Raw genomic sequence first — 24,094 nt, 5'->3', positions numbered from 1 at the left:
TGGGATCTAAAGACATGGTAGTAACCTACAATTTGCAATACTGACAGATTAGAATAAAGATGAAGACCAAAGCTATGCTGTGATAAATTGCACCTTGTCTCTGGATTTACAGAATTTCCCAGTAGAATAAGCTACATCATAGAACAATACAATTCTGAAATGATCTCTACCCCAAGCTTTGCAACATATTTTAGAAAAATGAAAAGAAATAAAGCTGAAGCTCTATGCAAAATCCCCTTTTAGAAAAAAAATTGCTTATGTAGAGACATTAAAGAGGTTGTTACCACAAGTAATTCTGGAATTACTCACCTTTGAGAATAATAATATAACAATAATGGATGAATGAATGAGAATCCACTTCAGTGCAGTAACAAAGGAACTGTGAACACAAGCTGTACCTAGTGGCAAAGTCTAGTATCATAGGTTATCTCATAGGTTGAGGTATCCTGTGATACAGCTATAGGTTGAGGACAACCAGACCACAGTAGTAAAAGCTGCAAGATAATAAAGGAGGATTAGGGAGCACCTAGCGATGGAATCCTTTACACAAGGTAAGGGAATACTGAGCTTCATTGAAAGGGGACAGAAAATTGCAGACCCAGTAGAGGAAGCCTCCTCTGTTGGTATCTTGAGTATTTGGTTACAGGGGACATTATACCCAGAAACTGGAGTAAGTGAAAGTTAGATACAGGCAAAGCTGCAATCTGCCATTTTTATCCAACATCATGCAGTCGCATCATCCTTTACCTGTTATCAGAGCCAAAACCTACCAATTCTGCATAAAAGAGTAAAATGTTGCAAGGTCTGAACAGTTCTAAGCTAGATTATTAGCTGGTCTTTTTAAAAGATCAGTCACTTGACAAAGAACACGCAGAAAGCTTTAGTAAGAGCTGAAAACCTTGCAAAACTCTTTGGCTGGCCTTAAAGATACCGACAACAGATTCAGTGAGTGTCTCTTGCTCTCGTGGAAGCAATAAGAAAAAAATGTGGCTATAGCAATAAATAGATTGGATATGGCACGTGGAGACATGGTTCAAAGGTGACTATAGTGGTGCTATGTTAACAGTTGGACTAGATGACCTTGAAGGTCTCTTCCATGCTTGGTGATTCTGGGATTAAAAGAGGGGAACAATAGCCTGACTTTATTTGTATGGTCAGCTAAAACAAGGCAGCTTTACTCATGACAGACTAGTCTCTTATTTTGGGAGGGGAAAAAGATTTGAGAATGACTGGGGTGATACAAGTATCCCAGTAGAACTGAAAACCTAAATATGTTTTAAAACCATTTGTCAAATCGGTGTCACTGTGCAAGGATATCTACCACATACTGTATTTGAAAAATATTAATTCATTGCAAGACTGCTTTATTTTACAAAAGCCTTGGAAGTGCTTGTAAACTTGCCCTAAAAAGACATTTGCAAGGAAAATAAAGCAAAATATGTGCCTTTATGAGCTATAAAACCATTCAGCATATATTCATTTAAGAGAAATATATTCTGTATAACTACATGTTTTCCACCATGAAAACCAAACTTATTAATGAGCAACACATTACTTTTTTTCAAGCAGAGACCACAGTCTTCGAGATACTGCATAGCAAGGTCACATAGCATAAATTGTAAATCTCAAAAAATATTGTCTTAACAGGAAGAGTTTTCTTCTGTTAGTTTGGAGTTCATTTAACCAGTCTGTCATTACACACACTGGCAGACAGAATTCCTTTTTGCTGTGAAAAAATTCTACATAGTAGTTTTTGCTCTTTTGTTCCTACTTAATACAAAAAGTCTTTTCAATGATCAACTTGATCAGCTTCCCCCCTCCTTTTTTTAATGGTACTTGTTACATATGTTCACTTCAGCAGCTGCTCAGAAAGTAAGAACAGCCTATATTAACTTTGTTAACCAAAGAGGAAAGACAGTAACTGACCTTGCGATAAGGGAAAAAGAGCAGAAAAAAAAAGCCTGCTTTTGTAGTGGGGGGGGAATCTTGATTTTAATAAGCATTTTTTGTCACAAAGCACCAACAGATTTTCTGTGTCTCTAGCAAAGACCGAGTGCTATAGAAGGAAAACTTTCACGCCTGAATTTTATAGCATATAGCTTCCCTGCATGCCTACATATATGGAGAATACAAGTGAAGAAAATTCTTCTTGTTAAGAATTTATTTTAGACTTCTTAAAACAATTTGGCTCTAGCATATTTCATTTTAAGCAGTTGTGCTTGATCCTTATTATATGGCCTTGAACTAGTGATGCATCCTGCCAAAATTACATTAATTTCCTTTCGCTTTTGATATAGTCTTAATAAAATATAGTGGAACTGGAGATGATTTCATGTCCCTTCCCTCTGCCATTATGTCAAATGTTGTCTCTTCCTTGGTTCAACTGATCGTTGCAGCAAAAAACAATGGGTGACAGCACTGCAATCACATTATGAAAACTTTCAGAGCATTTGAATAGGCACAACGGCACACTGTCATATTCCTAAGCAGAACCACCAAAAGCAGTGCTGTCATTGCATCATGAAGTCTTTAGCACTGCTCCAGAGAAAGTATTCTTTGGGCTTCTAACAGTTTTGACAGAAAACTTAGTTCTGATGGGATGGCAATAGGAAGTTCAAAGAATAAGCACCAACTGGTTAATGCGGAAATGCAGCAATCACACTCCAAGCACCCAACCATCCAAGCACAACTCATATCTTGCCTTTTCCTCCTATTCAAATATCTATTGCATATTTAGTTAAAACAAGGAAAGAGCACAGTCATTTGCATTTTTGCCCATTTAGGTATTCTTCTATCAAAACTGAAAGTTCTTCAAACTAGAGAAATGTAATTAAACAAAGAGTGAATGAGGAAAGTCTCTGCAGGATAAGAGATAAACTACCTTTGGTCTACAGAAGACAGAATTGCAAAAGCAGAGCAAAGGAAACTGTTAACCTCATGTATGATGAATAATTCTGGAAAGGGCTCAGAGTATGGGCTTCAGATAAAGACAAAAGAACAATGCCAGCATACATACATATTCTTTAATAACAACAGTTGCTATTTCCCACTGGGTGCTGGTGGGGAAGACAGAGATGGACAAAACAAAGGAAGTAGCTTCCAGTTAAAAGAAATAATTAAGTTGTCCCCCAGAACCTATCTCCAGAAAACTAACAAAGATCACAGCAATCCTGAGAACCTTGCATTTATCCAGCACAATCAGCGTAATCTGTCAACATAAACAAACCACACATACTACTTTTCAATATAAAAATGCCAACATTTTTAAATAAATGGTGTGATCCAAAGGAAGTTCACAACACTTTTGCACAGTGGATGCCCAAAGTTTATGTTGCTCCAGGAACATAAACCAGGTATGAATTCAGTTTTAGTCCGCTCCTGCCACAATACCAGAAAAACGCAAAAACAACAGTATTGTTACAGCATCTCCAAGTTGTGCCTTCTTCCAATTGCAGTTAAAGGGAAAGTATTATTGGAGTCTCAATTACTCTAGGCAAGCAAGAAATTAATCCTATGTTTCTTTTCAAAGCACTGTGACTGTGGATTTTAACAAGTTTTTATTTATTCCAGAGATCAATAAAGATTTGTTTTTCTGGCACTGCACATATGGTAGGTAGTTCCTCAGCAAGACTGCAGAAGACATACATCCCATAACAGCATTTCAAAACAAAACAGAGACACCTAATTTATTCCAAAACAACACAAAACCAGAAAACAGACAAGTCAGGCAGCGCAAAAGATAGGGCTCCCTGACTCAATGGCACCCTATAATAAACACACAGGACTTTAAAACATCCATGTTCTGAACTTTTCTGACCTTTTAAGTAACTCTTTTCAGCCTATTTTTTCCTCTATAGACATGACTTCTAGTTTGTTTTTCTGCAATTTCCCACTTGCTTTCTTGGAGCTTATTTAAAATGTTTTAAGCTATGTTTGCTCTAGAGTGTAAGGAAGGCATTTTCTTTCACACAAGGTCTTAAGGTTTGAGAGCCATCTTAACCTCTGAGAGCCACCAATGAGCATTACTCAAAGGATAACTGAAAATTCTCTTGCAGACAGTTTCACTGGTTTCTCAAGTCTTGTAAACAAGGCAACGGTTAAACTTTCAGAATGTGCTTCCACCTGGAAAGCACCCTGTATTTCAGATAAAACTGTGACAACAAGAGAGCACACAGGTCAAGAATGAATATAACTGTTTATATCCTGAGGTTCTCACGGAAAAAAAAACAATAGGAAAAAAAAAAAAAAAACAAACCAAAAAATCCCAACCAATCAGTAAAAAAATTAACAACTATCAAGCCAGTCTGGTGCCATTAAAAATTCAGGCTTTAAAATCCTCCAAGTTTTTACTCCACACCACTCAGAAAGTGGAAACAGTTTCCTTGAACTGTACTAATACAAATCCAAGCAGACAACCATGACGACTCTACAGGAAGAATTTCAAGGCTTCACCCCGGTGGACTAAACTTGTAGAGTGACTAAGATCTATCTGAAAAGGAGTGAGACAATTACTTTGAGATTCTCTAACAGGTAACTGCACTTCTCTCTAATCTTAGGAAGAAACTCTTAAAAGTCACAACTGAGTGAGCTCCAACTAAAACAGAGGTAGTAATGCTCAAAACAGTGTAAGCAGTTTCTGGGCGTGATTCCACCAACATTCAGTGGGCCATACCCTCTTCATTCTCCAAAGCACTTCTAATTTTCACATTCAAGATTTCAAACTCAGCCCAGCTGCATAGCAGAGGTAAAAAAAAATATTGCGGTAGTGTGTGATAGCTAGACAACAGACACAAGTGGGCAGGAATAGAAATGCTGCCTGCTACATACATTAGAAAACAGTAGATTGCCTATTTTAGTGAGATCTTCCTTGCAAAAAGGAAAAATTATGGCAGAGAATTTACCTGAATGTGCTCAGTGGTGGGGAGCAAAAAAAGTTTAGCTTTTATTTGTATCTGAAAGAGGCAAATATGTTGTGTTCGCAACTCTATTTAAAGTATATACATGCAATTCACTGATACTTATTAGTGTATTTCTTTTATTAACACAGTTGTGACTTATGGGGCTTTCTGTACTTTCCATTAATAGGAAATAACAGATGGTAAATAGTTATTTTAAAATGCTGTGTTCATCTCAACAACCTCTGCTACCAAACGACAGCTCTCAGAGCTAGGAATCTAATTATCCCGAGAAAACTAGACACTACTGAAGTACTTTGACAATATTGCAGTCTCCCAGAAACATTCACTGTTGCACTGAGAATCAGTGTAGTAGCCTGTGGTAATCTGCTAGGATATTAATTTATGTTATCTTCTAAAAAAATTATCTCCACTCCCTCACTGCTTGAGTGGACAAGAATTTCAGCAAAGTCATATCATCAGTTTGTAGAACCCTGGGGACAGAAAATATTATTTCTGCTTTCCTTTTTGTTTTCCATGGCCTGTAACCTTACAGTACATGGATTTAGGAAGCCAGCTGTAACTATGCCATAGCAAATGACAATTAATATTTTCAGATCTAAGTTTTCTCCTATGCCATGGATAAGTCACCAAAAAAGCTAAAAACATGAGCATTTTCAATTTCTGTAACCTGTCCATCTACAAAATTCAGCAGCTGGCCCGCTGGCTTATCAATCAGCTCCACTCAGATGCTGAAGCAGCTCAAAGACAAGAAGAGCATGAAGCTTGCTTTTTTTTGTGATGGGGCCTCTCTATGGAAACATGGCAAAACAAAAAGAGAAGAAAAGATAGATATAATTAACTTAGAAGGAAGTTTCCTGGAAGATGAAGAACTCTGACTGTGCCAGTTACTACATAGTACAGTAGAAGGCCAACACAGTAAGCATAAGGCAAAGATGGGAGAGAAGAAAACAAGGCTTACTCATAACATGATTTTACATTCTTGGAATATATCTGACATTAACAAAACCATTATAGATAGTAATAGGTTATCATAAGGCATCCTATAACAAATATTCTCTTAATGAATGCAGGTATACACAGGTCCTTAAAATAGGTCTTGGTCAAGTTCAAAACTGATTCTTATAATTTTTCTCCTAAATCTCTCTCATTCCTTGCCCTTGCAACAATGCCCTTCCTGGCATGAAAACACCTATGGTGAAAAAGAAAATGGGAAAAAAAAAAGAAAGAGAAGTTGAAGAATATAGAAAACAATTTTACAACCTTTATCCTCTTCAGATTAGCTAACCTTCTCCTCTAAAAACTCCTGCTCTTATACAAGGCAAGAACTAACCTCAAGAAACTGTGATTTTCCAATTAATACAACTTCGATTTAATAAAACAGTTTTGCTACTTGTATTATAGAACCAGGCAGAGAAATGTTCAAATCAAGACTGTACAGTGCTGTGTACTGTTAATCAATATTTTTTAAAGACAGACTGTCAGCTTACAATCTGAAACCACACTCCTTCCCCTTTATCAACATGAAGTGGACTTCACTGAAGTTAACAAGCTAACCTTAATCAACTGCAGAGAACACCAATGATTGACAGGCAGGCAGAAAATAAAATTTAAAACCACCAACATTTTAAAAGTAAACATAAGCTCACATCCACATTCTTCACTATAAAGGGTTAATCAGAAGAAAAACTGTGTGTCTGGCTGCCTTCTAGTTCAGAGATGTAGCTTTCTGGAGATTGGTGGTATTAGTTGCCAGAAAAAATTTACTAGACTCAGTCCTGGGTGAAAATGAACAGCTTATTATTTGAGATCAGAGAAAAGGATTCAAAGACACTTTTTGGTCTGAAAGTCTATTAATTTACAGATAGTGTAGTCCCGTTCTGTGTGGGGTGTGAGTGCCCACTGCTGGCAGTGGCAGCTTCACAGGGGTCTCTGGGAGAAGAGGCTGCAGCTGCTGTGTGCCAGGGACAACAGACTCCAGTCTACCCACCAAAGAGCATAGCTGAGGCCATGGTCTGCAAGTGATTGGTGCCTGTCTCTGGTCTAATCATATACAGCTGAGGCCCTCAGCCGTGCTGGTGGCACCTCAAGGAAAGTGTATTTAAGAAACAGCAGAGAACAGCAGAGAAAGAGAAGGAGGGAACAAACAGGAGAAACTGCAGAGGGAACACCAAGGTCAAAGGAGGAGGAGCAACTCCATGGCAGGGCAGACATTCCAAATGGAGAACCCATGAAGAGGAAAGACGTGAGAAGAAAAAAGCAGCAGAGAAAAACTTCTAGGCTAACTGTGGACTTAGCACCTTCCCACTCTCCCACACCACTTGTTGCCTCTGAACGTGATCTGTAGTCACAACAAAGCAGGGTAAAAGACAGGAATAAGGAAGTCGAGTGTGTGAAAGCGGGGAGGAAAGCTGTGATTTGGATGTTTGTCTTTTTGTTTCCCACTACCAACCAAATTAGTATTTAATTATTTATTTGAAATAGCAATATTTTTTTTTCCCAAGCACATTTGTTTGGCCCACAACAGTAGTTTGTAATGGCTCTGCATCTGTGATCCATCTGATCCCCATCATGACCCATCTTACTCCTGTTCTTCCCATTTCATGCCTCCACCCTACTGAGGTGAAGACATGAGAGTTAGACTGGTGGGAGTGTGGCTTGTAACCAAGAATAACCACGTGCTCAAAAAATAAATTCTGTGGACTACTGAGTGTGAAGAAGGAAGAGGAAAATAAGTTCAGTGCACATCTATGAGACTTCCCAGTGGTTTTCAAATATGATGACTACAGCAGAGACATGCACACATCACTTGCAGACTCAAGCTGTTACTGCTATGCAGTTAACCATGGTCATCGAATTCCCTGCTATACTGTTATCACTGCCATTGGTATAGCACAAAATAATAATAATCATGATCCATCATAAAAGACTGGATAACAAGAATTTATGGTGCACCTTATCATCTGAAGTTTGCTCTTGCACCTTCAGTCAATGCTGACTAGATCATTGATATCAACTCCTGCTAGAAAATTAACATTTTACATTGGTAACATTTTATATATTGGTATCATTTGTGCTGAGAGGTTCTATGCTTTTGAGGAGAGAATCTGCTATTTCAAACTTCTGTCTGAAAATATGAGCATATATACAGCAAGCAAACCTTATTTTTCAACTGAGGTTGCTTTTAATTTAGACCAATTAAAACATTAGAGATGCCATATATCAAATGGGTTTGAGAATAAAGACAAACTGAATGTTATCAGGAGTCAGGAGCTTAAAAAGGAAGTAGTAAGATACATTACAGCAGCTAAGGTACCAGAACTAATCACAGAGATAAATGGTTCATTGGCTTTAATCACCAGCCATTCAAATTTTATCACAAAGTTAAATTAGGGAATATGAAACCACTTAAAAATTTGCACAGAAATAACACAAATTATGTTTCTAATGAACAAATTTAAGAAGTTTGCCATGGAGATGTATAAGAAGATGTATGGAAAGAAAAAGTATCTCTCAATAAAAGCAGCTATACTGTAATTTTGTAAATGATTCAGAACAGTAAATTATTCACATCTTATATCAACTGATAGTTCTACAAAAGCAGATTACTACATTTTCCAAGAACAGTTCTTATGTAACTAAAAGTAAGACTTCATAATGCTGTAGTTTATATCAGAAACATAATTGTAGGACTTATTCACACAGATAATTTTCTATTTTGTGGGGGGGTGAAGAAAAATTATTCTCTTCTTTTTGGTCTCTGATATATAGACTGATATCTCAACAAATGCCATGTAGATACAGTGTCTAGGATAGCTGTGGTTCAATTTCTTAGCAATAATTCATTTAATGTTCAAATCCTTAAGATTCTGTAAAGACTGCCTTTCTAAAGATGATTTCTTTCAGTTTGAATGAGATACACCACCAAATACACTTACTTCTATTTGTGGAGTAACACTTTGAATAAAGACATATGTACATTTGAGTCTGCACCTTTGAACTACTATTCTGACTACATTTAAGGTCTGTACATTATCATGTTAAGAAAAAAAGACCAGAACTGATCTCACGAGTGTTTTGAATCAAAACCTGGAAAAGGCAATAGAGATGTTTCTACTTCTTCCATTAAAATGTAAGTACTTACGAAGCAGAGTAGTAACACTTTGAGATTAATCACTGAAATAAAAGCAAGCAGGATGTGATTTGGAAAATTCTGGTCTAACCAAATAATTGGGATATAAACCATGTACATGCAAGTCCTTTTTCTCTCCTTTTGACCATTTCTAGAAGTATTTTCTGACCTGTTTTTGAATGTAAGCTCCTTCTTGGTTCCTCAGGCCCCTCAATTGGTTGGTCAGCAAGGAAAACTCGTGCCTGGTCCACAGCATTGAGAATGGCTTGCTCTTTATCCTTCAGTTCACGTCTCAGTGCCTTTTGGGAAGGGAAAGAAGAATGCATTTGTAACTTGACATTGTGAACAATTCTCTGTTTTTACCTCTCTGACCAGACCTGTCTAGTGAGTGAGTAACAACCAGTGTGTTATTCAGACTGCAAGATAAAATGCAAATTTTAGAAAAACAAAAACAGCAAGAAATTAAGGTTGGAAGGCCAATTTTTATGAAACTGACTTGAAGAAATGAACACAAGAAAGGTGATGATGGTAGGTTTTCAAAAAAAACCAAGAGAAACTGAAAATACTGCATTAAACTTCTAAAATAAAAGTAAATTTAATGGGTTTATTGGTTTATTGCTTTTAACAGAACAGCAATAATGTATAGTAGATTACTACAACAGACTTTACTTTTTTGATATCTGGAATAACAGCAAATTGCATCAACTGAAATTTCAGAAAATAATTTTATAAAATACTAAAAAATTTCAAAAATACTTTGCATTCCTTAGAAAATGAAACCTCTTGTTTCTGTTTCCTATTTATTTTTTTTAATTTAGAAAATATGTAACAAAAATTTTATTATGATAATACATTCTGATAAAACACCCTTCAAATTAGATAAAAGTATTTTGATCCTTATTATGTAGAAACAATTGAGACTTGTATACAGAAAGAAAATTATCAATTTTTCTTTAAGTTTTTTTATGCTGATGGAAATGAATTTCAAGATATTTTGCTCTACAGCATTTATGACTTTTTTAAAGGTTTAAGTGTAACGAACCCTTTTTTAAAAAAAACAGCTGTAGTGTTTCTTAGAAAGCATTTTCTTCCATTCGATATTTTAAGTATAAATCTGTACCACTCAGAAGGAATCTGCTTTTCCGGTTCTATTTGTATTACTTTCTACCCATAGAAACACAAAGGAAGATACTTTTTTTTTAATTTCTCCAATATATTTTTAGCTCTAATTACAACATCCAAGCTTATTTTGCTGACACAGTTTGCTCAGGCCCCATTCGAGCTAGAGAAATGCATTTAGTGAGTGTTGACAACATTATTTAAGAAAATGAGTGTTTCTACTACAGAAAATTGTGAAAAACAGCTGCCATAGAAGTCTCACAACTGCTATCTTATCCTTTTCATTATTAAGTCTCTTGATGTTATAATCATAAAAAACATCTACCTCTTGACTTTAACTTAGCAGGAGGCAAGCTGTATTTTCCCCCATTTCTCCCCCACTCTATTCCTTTATCTTCCTCATCTTCTCAAATACTTTGATTCTTCTAGTCCAAATAAAATAAATAAATAACCCCAACAAAAACTAATCACTGAAAACACACTAACCTCCATTACATTTAGGAATTGCGTTATACAGTCCAACCTTTAGTAACCATTAACTACTGTATTTACACAAAAAACTCTTCAGAACACATCTCTAAATGCCTTTGCATAGCAATAATATTCTTTGTAGGATTCAGTATACACTATATGTAGTAAGAAATAAAAATTGCCGTTTAAAAACCAAGTCCTACATATTTGAAACAAAAAATACAGAAACTGAAGTATTGTAAAAACAACATTCCTGAAGAATCCCTTCCGATCATCAGAGAATGTATCAATATTTTAATTTCACATTACACACCATAGAATAAGATGCTTTAAAGTCATCCATATTTTAAAAATCATTAAAATATTCTCTATGTGGGAATTTGTCTCAGAAGAAGGAAGACAGTAAGCGAACTTGTGTGGATGCATCAGTAAAACAATCTTAACTTTGAATTTCTGTCAGAAACAGAGGGGCAATTACTCCACTGTGAGGTAGGAAATCTTTCTAGATTTACTTTTCTCCCCTTCATTCAATTTTCAAAATATTTCCAAAGCATACAAGAAAAAGGAGACTAGGTCAGATTTGGAGCCTACTAAGAAATTTCATGCAGTTAGAAACAATCTAGAGATTGTTAGAGACATCTCTTTTGCTGTCTCTCCTGTTCACCTTCACATAGTGTGTTTCATCAATTTGCCCAATCACCCTCAACAAAACTTCAATCAAGTCTGACCTAAGAGGCCTTGGATTTAATTCTCCATCATCCTTGCCACTGAAGCTGTTTAAATTGAGGTTGACAACATGAAGATTTTAAGACTTTGGCCCGCATAGCTCATCAGCTATAAGTCATCCATGGCAAACCTTATTAATACTCTTGAAAGAACTCTCTTAGCATGAAAGAAACCATGCACTGAGATGGTAATGCTAAAATCATTCGGCAGTAAAGAAGAGTACCTTGACCACACCACAGACTTCCTAGATTATGGTTTATACATTTTTTTTTATGCCACAAATGCAGAAATTATTTTTGAACAGCTACTCACACTTGCCTAACTTTATTCCTTGTTTCTTAGCAATACTTCATGTATTTCCCTGTCTTTCTCTTTCTGCCAGTAAACAAGAACAGCAATGAGAGTACACAATGGAAGAATAGCCAAACATATCAATAATATTCTCATTCTTTCCTCTGTGCAACAGAACAAAAAAAAAAGGCAACCCACTCATAAATCCAATTTCAAGCCCAAATATCACCTGTCTTAAATGGACAAAATAAAGATTTCATTGGAAAAATCACATCTACAAGAACACTACAGAGTAAAAGTAAGTCATAAGAAGCCCAGCAAAGAACATAAAACCTGCTATACTGAATTAGATTATTGTGTTAAAGATTTTTACATAATAAGAAGTGCAATCATGTATTTTGGTGTTTTATTTAGTTTTGCAAAAGACCTCCCCAGTGGCTACTCCGAATGGATGTCTTTCAGTAGAGAAGGATATTACTTCATTCCCCTTTTGACATTAAGAACTAAAATACTTTAAGCATTTGTACACCTTTGAGCGTAGCACAGGTTTGGGTACAGGGAGAATTCCTCCCCTGCAGCTAGTTATACTTTTCAGGAAGAAAATTAGGAGAAAATTGGTACTAGAGTTTTGGTATAGATTAAATAAGTGAAAGTACGACAAAAGACTTGAGAGGCATCTCCAAACTTAACACTGAAACAGTCCACTAATAAGGTAAACACATGGATGCAAATATTTTTTGAGTTCTGTTGGGCATGCAGATGTGAAGACAAAATGAAAAAGTGAACACTGAGCAGAGAAATAACACTTATTTTCCCTACATTATGCTTTTTATTATTTATAAAAGTACAATACTATTTTGAAGCATATTGGTCATATAAAAAGAGTCTGTATGCAACTTTGGGCATAATTCATACCACCTTACTTCATACCACAATTCTAAATTGTAAAATTACTGTATACTTTCGGTAATGGATTAAAATAAAAACTTCACACTTCTCAGTAATCTGACAGTTGACAGACAAATAAATCCAACGTCTATACAATACAGTTTTCCTGCATTGGAAAATTCAGTCTTATTTCCTACATAAACCAAGACATGGATTTTTAAAGAGTCCTGGAGAAACCATTTAGACAGTTTTGATTCTTATAGAAGGGGAAAAAAACTCTGGAAACCTAAAATCTGGTGTGCTGATGTCAGCACAAACTGTTTCCAGAGCTGATCTTAAGCAATACTAACCAAGAATAATTTTAAAAATCCTCCTTTGAAACCTGAAGAATTTTTCCACTGGTAGATGGACAAGGGCTCACAAAACGACACTTCTGAAGTGTCTTACACAGCATCACACAAAGTAACAACTATGATCGGCATTGCAGCATCCATTTTGCAGGTATAAGGGATATTCTTCAAGTTAGTCAATTATGGCAGAGTAACCCAGGACCCCACTAAAACATTCTTCCTCTCAGGGAAGAGAACAAAAGCTTTGGCTCCATGATTTACAACCGTTAGCTAATTATTTACTCTCCATTTTGATTTGTTCCTCTTTTAGTAACATTATAACTGTGGAAATTATATACCATTTGTTCTGTTATACCAAGATAATTGAACCAAGTTGCCCTCTCTTCATTAGAGATGCTTATGATTTCTAATATAAAACCCAACTCTTCTCACAAGCTAAGATTTTTAAAGGAATTTGCCTAAACCAAGCATTACAAAATTGCTGTTGGGAATGCTTTGTAGCTGAAGTTTTTTCCACTCTTGAAAAACCAGGAAGCTACAAAACCTTTGCTATTTGTGATTCTTTACACTGTTTAGTGTATCCTGCAAGCACTTATTTCCTTCAGCTGCACCTTAAAGTTATTTCCTTGGGCATAGTAAGCGGACTGCTAATTTACAACCTCTTTTTCTCTTTTGAATTGTACACGTACAGAATAATTCAGGGAGCAAATCAGCTTAATAGTTCCAATAGATGAAGGCAAAGCTAATTTCAAAGAAAACACATGGGATGTTTCTTAAAATCAGAACATATTTAAATCAAGTCTCATTATGTACTCTTTCAAGGAAGTAAAAATGCATGTTATTGTAACTCATATCAGTTTAGCACACTGTAGCTTTACGTGCCAATCAGCAGCTCCTGTAGCATTTAATTACTTATTCATCTTTATTCTGCACCCAGCACTTGAAAAACTCCTGTTACTTTTATACACTAAAATGAAAAAAAAAATCCGTGGCATATAATAGGATGGGGAGAATAAGAACGATGATTGAGAAAACTCAAAAAATGAAACGAGCAATTGTTTATAAAGATCACACAGAGATAAAGGTTGTGACTGAGTCTCTGCCAGCTGTCTGCATCACTAAAGAATGAACTAGAATGAAAATAAGCATAGCATGCTTAAAAGCTGCTCCTTCACATCAGGCACTTTTTAATATAACATGTACACAAAAAACTTCAAAAGTGCTTTGGTCTCTGGACACATCTCTGCATAAAAGGCAGTTTTATAATGTATCTACCCCAGCTGATATAGAAAATATTCAAATAAAGGGTAACATTTCATTGGAGATGGTGCAGGTCACCATGCATTTACCTTTTACTATCCCATACTTAACCTATTTGGTAAGAGAAATAATGGTGAAAAATATACAACCATTAACACCTGGAGATACAAAGACACATGCAGCACATGGGACTTCAAAGATGAGACCAAATTCTACATGATCTGATAAATCAGAGACAAACAATGACCAGAATAGGGAAAGAAAGGCAAATATCACGGGAGGTGGGGGAGAAGAGGAAGCTGTTTGCTTCCATAACAAACATATATTGAGTATTTCAGATTTTTTTTTTAATAGAAGAATCTACACAGCCATCTCAAAAAGGACCAAAGAGAAGTAAGTGTCAAAGGCTGCTAAATTGTCTCTCAGTTTACCATTTAACACTTGCTCTCTCTATTGCTGTAGTACCAATACAGAGTGTGCAAACAGGATGGCAACTACAAGGGTTCAACGTGAGTGTAGACCTGGAAGTCAAATCTATAGCAAATTCCTCTTTTTTGCCTGAAGGCACAACGAAATGAAACTAAACTGACAGGAATAAAAAAGCACAGATGTGGGTAAAAGAGAATTAGACTATGCATGCTGGTGATCTTCTACTAGAGGCAAATAATGTTAGCCTACTTAAGATTTTTCCTTTGATTTATCAAAATAGATGCTTCAGGCCAGAAATAGGTGTACTTCTTCACTAAGACTTATTTGTCCCCTGATAATTTCCCTTCCCACTCTCGTCTCTGGATGAGTGTATGTGCTCAGGGCTACTTACCAAAAATATCACCCACCTCCGTATATGCATTATAGACATTCATTACATAAAATAAGTACCTATAACTGTCTCTCAACAAAGTGCTTTGCAGTAGTACAGACAATAAGACAGAGGAAGGAAAGTATGCTGTATCATCTACTCTTCAGACTTAGGAACATGAAACATGAAGCTGTTGCTAACATTCTAAAAACCAATAAACTGACAATCTCAAACTGCATCTGTATGTTTCTGTGGCACACTTTAATTAAGAAAGGGGAACTGACTTCCTTCTAAACTTGTTATAGTAGTTCAAAACCAGTAAGGTTATTTTCTGCATTTCCAGCTAACAGCATTGTAAATCAGAAAAAGATGATTTGAAGACAGTTTGGAAAATTCTCACTTACAATAGCCTCGCAGAGACTTTGAAAGGCCTCTGTTGTGCACTAGAAAAGAAGCCAATACTACAGCACAAAGGTAGAAGTAAACTGTCACACACACTGCATCAAAAAAGACATTAAAAGGCTATTCTTGAATAAAGAGTACAGGGATACACTTCTTCTTAAAAATTAAACTAATGGTTTTTTTTCACACAGTTAACAATTTGCCAAGAAAGAACCTCTTTAGTCTTTTTCAAAGAAAGAACTGCTGCAAGTCCTGCATTCCCTAGAGATGCTACAGGGTCTAAATCAAACTAGGGATGAAGGGAGATACTACTTAATTGAGCAAAGGTTACAAAAAATGAGGCATAATGATGTTCATTAATATGTCTTCCAGCACCAAAAATCTTATGTAACTTGATTTCATATTTCCTAGGCCACTGAAATGAGACTTTATTTGTGTTTCTAGGTCAGTGATAACCAAGACTTCATTGCCCTGAGAATTTTGGAAGCTCAACAGAGCATACTCTTAGGCACTGGAAAACATGGAATGCCTGAAGGCTTTTCTTTTTTTCTTTTTAAAATCTATTTATTTATTTATAATTTTTTTAAAATATGATTTGGAACTATGTTGAGGGGAAAAAAACCCCACACCATGTATCCTTGAGCTGATGCCAAAAGCATTATCTTCAAAAAGATATGATTATTTTCTTTACTAAAACGTAATGTGAAGAGACAGATCTCAGTGTGTTAACACAAATTCCCTAATGAATGAACTACTGAAATCCTCAGAATCATAGCCATTCTGGTCAGTGGAACTGTTGTGATGGGTTTGCTACACATTTAGTGCATATCCACTGTACTAGCTTTGTTGGGTCTTTTTCCATTCTCCAAGAAAGTTATTTTTTTGTATTCAATCCTTATTTCACATTTCACTGTACAATGAGTACTACAAAAGTATCATACAAACAATATAGAAGAAAATCTGCTAGTATATGCTTATTTTGCTTATCCAGAAAACTTTTAATCTAAGTGAGCATATTTTGGTTTAAATTCATTTTTTCAGCTAAAAAAAGGGCATGAATCGTTAAATTTGATGGCTTGGATAAAACTAAACAAAAGGAGTAGATTAAAACAGGTTTGTTTTATGCACAGGAAAAGTTATGTTTTTAACACAGCTTTTAGGAAAAAAGTATCTGTTTAACATACCTCAACAGGATTTAATACTGGAATTCAAAAAGATTGTACCCCAGAGAATGCAAAAATGCCTGAATCAGAGTGTGGAGTTTAACAGAGGAAGAGAGAGGGAAGCTGTTGCAGCTTTCCACTCTCTGGGTGATGGAAAAAAAGTATTTACTTTTACACAACAGCAGTAATCACCCTGTTAGCAGTGGAACCAATGTTCAAATGCCAAACTGCCAGTAAAAACACATTCTGTTTTACTTCAAAAGGACTACAATGTGCTTTTGGTGAAGGAAAATTAATCCTACCAAACTTGACTATGGAAACATGACAGCTGTCTGATGTCAACAACCTTGGAAGACTTGACCTTTTTATATACATATATATAGATATATTTTTTTTTATTTATTTTTTTTAAAGTACTCTGAGGAAAGCCATGACTAGGTTTCCAGGGCCAAAAGCAAAATGAGCATGCAGCTTCTAGCTTGGATTTTCCTGAAGAAGACTATTCCTATGAAGAGAGGCTGAGAGATTTGGGGTTGTTCAGCCTGGAGAAGAGAAGGCTCCAGGGAGACCTTATAGAAGCCTTCCAGTACCCAAAAGGGGCCTACAAGAAATCCCCTTCTTTGACCTACTGGTCCCATTTCTACACACTTTTGACAAAATGAATTGTCAGTGATCATTAAGGCAATTCTCCATCCTCTAAAGTATATGGAATTAGAATAAACTCTACTATCTATGCAACTCTGAGAAAAACACATCACAGATTTTCATGAAGAATCTATTTAAATTCTTGAAGACAGAGTCTGTCAGGATTCTGTAAACCAGTAGTATCATCATAGGCATTCTCATACACTTCTGATCAACACAAGGTGTTAAGAGAATTAACTCTCTCTACTTGCTACATTTTTCTTTTGCCTGTCCCCCCAAACACTGCTACTGTCAGAAACAACTACTTATATGAAACTTAGGGACAAACTAGAATCTTTATTTCTAACATGTACAAAAACTGATGTTCAGACACCAGGGACTGACAATAAGAAATCAGCAAAGATGCAATGCCATTTTAAATTGTCTGCCAAAAAAACCCCTGAACAACCCCACAGGAAAAACATCACTCTACAATGCCAAGTAAAGCATTGAAGTGAGTCTATTTCAAAGGCTTTTGAAGATATCATACCCTCTAAAAAGCAACCTTCAAGACAAGGCAATACACCATCAAAATAAGGTTCCTCCCATTTCAGATGAAACTGTTTTGTAGAGCTGTCTGCAGAATAGAAGTTACATTTCTTCCACAGTCTTCATCAAAGCTGTATCTCCTTTAAAGAAGCAAAGGAAATTTATGTCCTCAATGCTAACTCTAATTAGTTTCAAATTGTGTAACTGTGCACCGCATGGCATATAACAGCATAGCGTCAGACAAGTTTTACTACTCAGTTCTGCAAAAGCTCACAAATGAGGTTTTCTTTATGGGTAACAACTAGTATAACTTCTGTTTTTTATGACAGAAAATACAGAAAATGGAGGAGGGATAAAGACCAAAAGAAAAGTATTTTTCTTATGCGTCCTAAACATGCGACACCTCCGGCCTGACACAAGACACAAAACATCTGCTGCATATTAAATGGCTTATTATTTAAGCCATTTAATTGAGCAAGAGCCCTCAAATATCCTCTTAGCACTACCTATTTCCCTGCACACTCAACAGTAACCATCTACCTCTTCAACAAAAGAAGGACACATTCCTCTTTCTTTGCTTCTGGCAACAGACTGGCTTGGTTTTGCTTAGCCTGCATGATTACTGACTACCGATGAACTGTCAGCATTAACAGGTCATTAGATTCTTGCTTCAAACTAAGATGATACCGCTATTAAGTTGGGTGCTGAACTGTTGTTAGGAGTAGTTAAACTCAGGTCAGCTTTTGCTCATTTTGTGTGATTAAAATTTCCTCTACATTTCTTAAAAAAAAAAAATAAAATCAATGGGACAAGTCAAATATGTTTGGTATCATAAACTATTTCACTATTAAATGGTATCAATCATATTAATGTAGAGGTCTTGAGAAAGATTTTTAGTAATTGCAGTTCAGACTCCCAAGAGCAACTTTACAGTATGCAGCATTATGAATATTCATTCAATATATAAAGACAGGACGCACTTCATGAGCATGTCCACGTCTCACACAAGGGAGGTTTCCTGTACACCAGCCTCCTTAGTGCAAGGGTACATCAGCATCCTTGCCACTGCATTGTGATCACCAAAACAAAAATGAGTTGTACTACATGACATCACCTATGAATTATAAATAATCAGAAAAGTGAGATCACTGCAAGAAATCTCAGAGAAGCACCTCCTGTATGACAATTCCATAAGGGGAGGAACATTCCCCTGTCCGGGAGGAAGCAGTCACCAGAGTTCAGCTGAATGCTAAAGCAGCAAAACGCTAAAGACCAGTTGCAATTTGAGACAACCTCCAGTGTTCCTGTTCTAGTTTTTGGGTTAGGTTGTGTACACCCGCATGCATACATCATAGAGGACTGCTACTGGGAATCCTTTCAGAAGAAGAAATCCTGTCAAAGTTAATTACTCCTTTTCCTTAGTCACTGTAGTTTCTTTTCAGAAGCAAATGGTCTAGACAGACAACTGAATAGCCACTAAACAGTCAACAAACTGTCCTCCTCACCTCCTTCTACTTCTATCCCCCCTTTTTGCTTTCCGCTTTTCTGCTAAGTCTTCCCCTTTTTCAAAACTATTTAAACTGACAGTGTCTTTGTAAAGCTTACACAACATGGTTACTGTGACAACAGATTATACTGATTTTCTGCTTTTGGTCACTTCTCCAAAATTTCCTGTCTCTGGATCATGTGCTAGTATATCCAACATCTGCTCAGTAGAGCAAGATTACTATTAAAGTAAATACTTTTTTTCCACTGCAAAAAATAAGTAGCGTTTAAAATAGGAAATACTCTTCTCTGGGCAATTCTCCAAGCATTTATGGGAAAGACATGAGAAAGGAATACCCTAAGGGAAACGTCTCTTTCCCTCTGGTTAGGTCACTTCCTTCAGCTCATTTGAGCTGCCATCAGAAGTTACAGGAACACGAAAAAACAAAACTTGACACCTATGCCATGTCTGTACAAGGCAGTGGTATTTAAGAAAAAAAAAAAAAAAGGGAAAACCAGGCAATCCTCAAGTGAAATATTTCACATATTCTGTGGCACAGCAGCAATGCAGCAGGTATCACAGCGTAGTTGAGGTGGGTTTGGGTTTTGGTGTTTTTGGCAGGCTGGGTGTGCATGTTTGTTTTAAGCAGCAAAGACCTTTCCCTCATCATGAACCACACAGAACTTAAATAACAAAGACTTCTGCTGGGAGTTTTAAGCCCTCTTCAAACAAGAAACACCCAAACTTGTCATGACATGCAGTAGTCTGTGTTGCTTTATTAGTTCCATATATGCCTCTCTGACTTGCCCAATACAACAGCCTTGCTAGGTCTTTGTATTTTCCAAAAGATGATCTAACAATATCTCATAAAAACAACAGAAAATCCAGCTGGACCTGCAAATTCAATTAAGGAGATAAGAAAAAAAAAAAAGTGCTGCTTTCAGTCTTTCCTAGTAATAAGAAACTAGGATTAAAATATCACTGGGCATTCATTATACACATATTAATAAAAAATACTGAGTAAGCCTGTTTGAAAACTGTCAGTGTTTGTCAAATACTGTTAGATCACCCAGTTACAGAGTCCTGTCCAACTGAGTTTGTTAGTTGATTTTAACAACCTGTTCCGTTTTTTTTTTCCAGTAGAAAAAAAAATTGAAATTCAAATAATCCAGAGAAAGTTCTGCAAAATATCCACGGACAATAAAGACAAAATTTTGCCTTATTTTCCCTTATCGTAAGTTCTTATAATAGTTGTTCACAAAAACCACATTCCTTGATTAAAAAATAATTCTATAAGAATGATTGTTAATTTGGAAAGAAAAAAAAAAGGTCCTACCGAAGGACATTATTGCAAGTGTTGTCATTAACCATTTTTTAGATTTTTTTTTTTAGATTTTTTTAGATTTTCTAGCCACTTTACAAAGTGGCTTTCTGCTTATGAGAAAAAAGTAATTTAATATAACCAACACTAACTTGGAGTCAATTAGTGAAAGATACTGGCACTTAAAAGAATACTTCCACGAAGCAGGGCTATTAAATTTAACTCAGCTCCACAAATATAAGGTGGACACATTAGAGAGATCACAAGACAGACTTATTACTAATGCTCACTCACTTCATTTCCTTTCTCTGATGTGTTTCACCACTATGAAAAGCTTTTTTTTCCAGCTCTTCGGGCAAAGAATTGGAATATTTTACATGCATCTTTTTAGAACTAGCATCTTTTAAATGGGATTTCTTTTTCTTTGGAATAAGAATTTGAAACCACAAAGACTTTCTCATTAAAAAGCAAAAAAGAACCTAAAAGCATACAATCAAATTAGTACTTTTAGTCCTCAATACTTAGAAACAAGCTCTATGCCATGGAAAAGTTACCTAGTAAAGGTATTGAGAGAAGTAGACACAGTAAGTAAAATGCTGAAAGTATAAACAATAATATTGAGAATCAACCCAGGAAATGTCTTAAAACCAAAAACTACAATTGGTTTTAGTGACTGGATGCCAAAGAATATTTCAACATATATATAACAATTTCCAATAAATGGAAATTATCAACTTAAATCCACTTAACAAAGAAACTGAAAACATGTAATGCATGCAAACGCAGCAAGACTGGTCCCTTTTCTCAGAAACCCTTAACGACAAGTATACTCCAAAAAATATGGATTTTAAAAACGGTAAAGGAATTTCACTGAGTTAGTTCATTTATATTGTATTTAGTAATCAAGTGCTCTAGCTTCAGTGCTTCTAACTTAGAAAAGATTTCTTAGAAATCTCTTCACATTGGTCTACAAGCATAATCAAAATGCAGTAAGCACATTTATTCACAATGTAGAGAAATTTAGATCATACCCATCCATCTTAGTATTTAACGTTTTTTTTCCAGAACAGCAATAAACAATGTGATTCACATCTGACCTGTGTCTGTTCTTTAGTTTTCTCTCCAGCAAGAAAAGTACCTTTGTTTTACACACAGTGGGGTTTTGTTTGTTTGTTTTATGTACTGTGCTGTGTTTACCACTAGCCCCTCCTTCATGGATTTAGTGTTAAGAAAGATAGCTTCCTCCTCTTCCAGTGTTGTTGCACCATCACCACCACGAAAAGTTTAAGTAGGAAGACACAGGTGAAAAAAACATTTGAGTAACTGCAGCCAAGCAACCATGCTTACTGGACTAAGAATCTCGTAGCAGCCAGAAATGTCAGAAGGCATTATCTGCATGATCCTACAAAAGAATACAAGATCATCAGAAATGATGGCCCCAAATGAGGCTGACCTACTGAAAATGAGTAATTTCAGCCAAGCATGACTGCTTTGTAGCTCCAGACTCAGCATGCTTCTCTCTGCCCATACAAATCACCTCCTCTCTGCTCAGCTCTGTCCACTGCATGTGAGACACCTTCAAGCATCACAAATACAGCACAACAGAGAAAAATGTGGATTGCTTGCACATCATTGCTGTTAGAGAAGCTGCTACACGGTCAGTGCTCGTACATGCAGATAACAAGCACCACTGCAGAATGAACTGATCTTTGTAGAATGCCAACACAAAATTAAGTGCAAAATGTCAGATATATGGAATTCAGGGAATCTTTCATCAGGCTCCTTTCTCCAAGAAAGGCTCGTACCATCACAGCACATCACTGGGCTCTAGCAGTGATCACAGAAGGAAAGCTGTAGCAAAGTTTAAGACTTCTATTAAATAAAAGTAGTGTGGCTTGGGTTTGGTTATTTATTATTGAAAATAGTAGTTCATCATTTAGCTCAATTTCTCAGTGTAGCCCTTTGACATGGAAAATTGGATATAAATTAGGTATGCACAACTCTAAAAGCACCTTTTTGGCTAGTTTGTATTTATGTATATCCAGCACTAATCATCTTGTCACTACGAATGGAATAGTTTCATTTAAAATACACATAATAGTAAGGATGCACACCGAGTTAACCAGAAAGTGAAGGGGTCACGACAGTTTTGCTGCAGTGACAATGGCAGTCTGATCATATGCTCATGTACTCTTCTTCCCTCAATACCCTTCATACTTTGAATGACTCATGTCAGTCAAATGTAACAAAAAGAAAGATTTGCTCTGTATTTCCTTTACTTCCTCATTATCCAGAGAACAAGCCAAACATATCTGTAAGACAGAATATGTGAAAATCATTGTAGCTTTTCAATTTTGTAGGCTCATCTATTTACTGCCTACCTCATAAACATTAAAGATGTGCTTATTCTAAAACAGTCCTTTCCAAGTTCAGGAAATATAACAAAAATGTTATGCTATATTTATGAACATAGTAGTAAAATGAGGAATGATGAAGTACCAATACCATAAAGGAAGTTTTGGAGTCAGGGAAGGAAAAATATCCCAGTACTTCTTTGAGCCCAAGCTCAAGTACTTTCAAGTACTTTCACTCCCAACTTTCTACACCCGGGACTACATATAACTCACACACAGGCACAATGAAATTCAAATTCCCTGTGGGAGTCCTCCTCATATGCAGAAATGCAGTGGGAAAATGTCCAAGTTTGTGTATGCTGCAAGAACACTACAAGTGCTGTCAGACAGATCTCTACATAGGCTAATTTCTCTTACTGAAAAACTCACTTGTTACTAGCACAGGTATCTGTGATGCCCTGCTGGAAAGACACGATCATCTGTTATGTATCCAAGGAAAAATAGAAACAGTTTGATTTTCAGGAACTCACAGAGAATGGAGAACTAATAAAGACAGACTTATCAAACACTCTTCAGCAAGGGAAAATACAGGAAGATGCTATTCCCTCTCCAGTCTGGATTCAGGACCTTTCAACTTTTTAAAACCTCAGCAGTATGGAGGTTAACAGATTTGTCTTACCACTGGAAGTCTGTCAGATTTTCAGTTTCCTACACCTCCTACATTTTCCCCAGGGAAGAAGCCTGCTGCATAGAGTTGGCGTGACGATAGCATGGCTGCTCTGTGACTCTGGGAACAGCCACAGAAGCAGAACATGCAGACACTATTCATGCTTCACATTAACTACTGTATAAGACTGTGGTAGGACTTTGTACAGCTTCTATAATACCCCAAAGGCCTCATGTGCCAAATTCAACATTTCCATTTTTTAACTTGATCCACAAGAACAGTGCCAGAAACAGAAGCTGTTTGTCGATTCAGGCAAGTCCCTCACACACAAAGGAGGGCAAAGAGATGTTGGCCAAAGGGGAAGAAAAGTTTTCACATATTTGCCTAGGGGAGAAGCTACACTTGAAGTTTCTTAAGTGCCGATTAAGGGGTGCTAACAGACAGCTGTCAAACCTCTGAGAAACACCAGAAATTCAACCACTGGAAAATGTGCCAAAATACACAAAGAAACTGATCATGTATTTTCACATCTAGAATTCCATCAGAATAAAAATTATGCTGTTTAATCAAACCAAC

General features: G+C 36.2%; 1 protein-coding gene across 9 annotated transcripts in view; it reads right to left on the bottom strand.

The window, feature by feature from the left end:
- Positions 1-24,094, bottom strand: part of UTRN (utrophin) — a 368,491-nt gene that overhangs the window by 87,764 nt on the left and 256,633 nt on the right. For all 9 annotated transcript variants that reach the window (XM_051811059.1, XM_051811060.1, XM_051811062.1 and 6 more), the window contains one exon: positions 9,218-9,347. In XM_051811059.1, the coding sequence (XP_051667019.1) occupies positions 9,218-9,347 (130 nt within the window). The remainder of the gene's footprint in view (positions 1-9,217; positions 9,348-24,094) is intronic.

This window comes from Manacus candei, unplaced genomic scaffold (genome assembly GCF_025592945.1).
Source record: "Manacus candei isolate 608988 ecotype Guabito, Panama unplaced genomic scaffold, ASM2559294v1 h1tg000081l, whole genome shotgun sequence".
NCBI lineage: Eukaryota > Metazoa > Chordata > Aves > Passeriformes > Pipridae > Manacus > Manacus candei.
The sequence above is the reverse complement of the archived record's forward strand: the minus strand, read 5'-3'. Positions and strand labels throughout refer to the sequence as shown.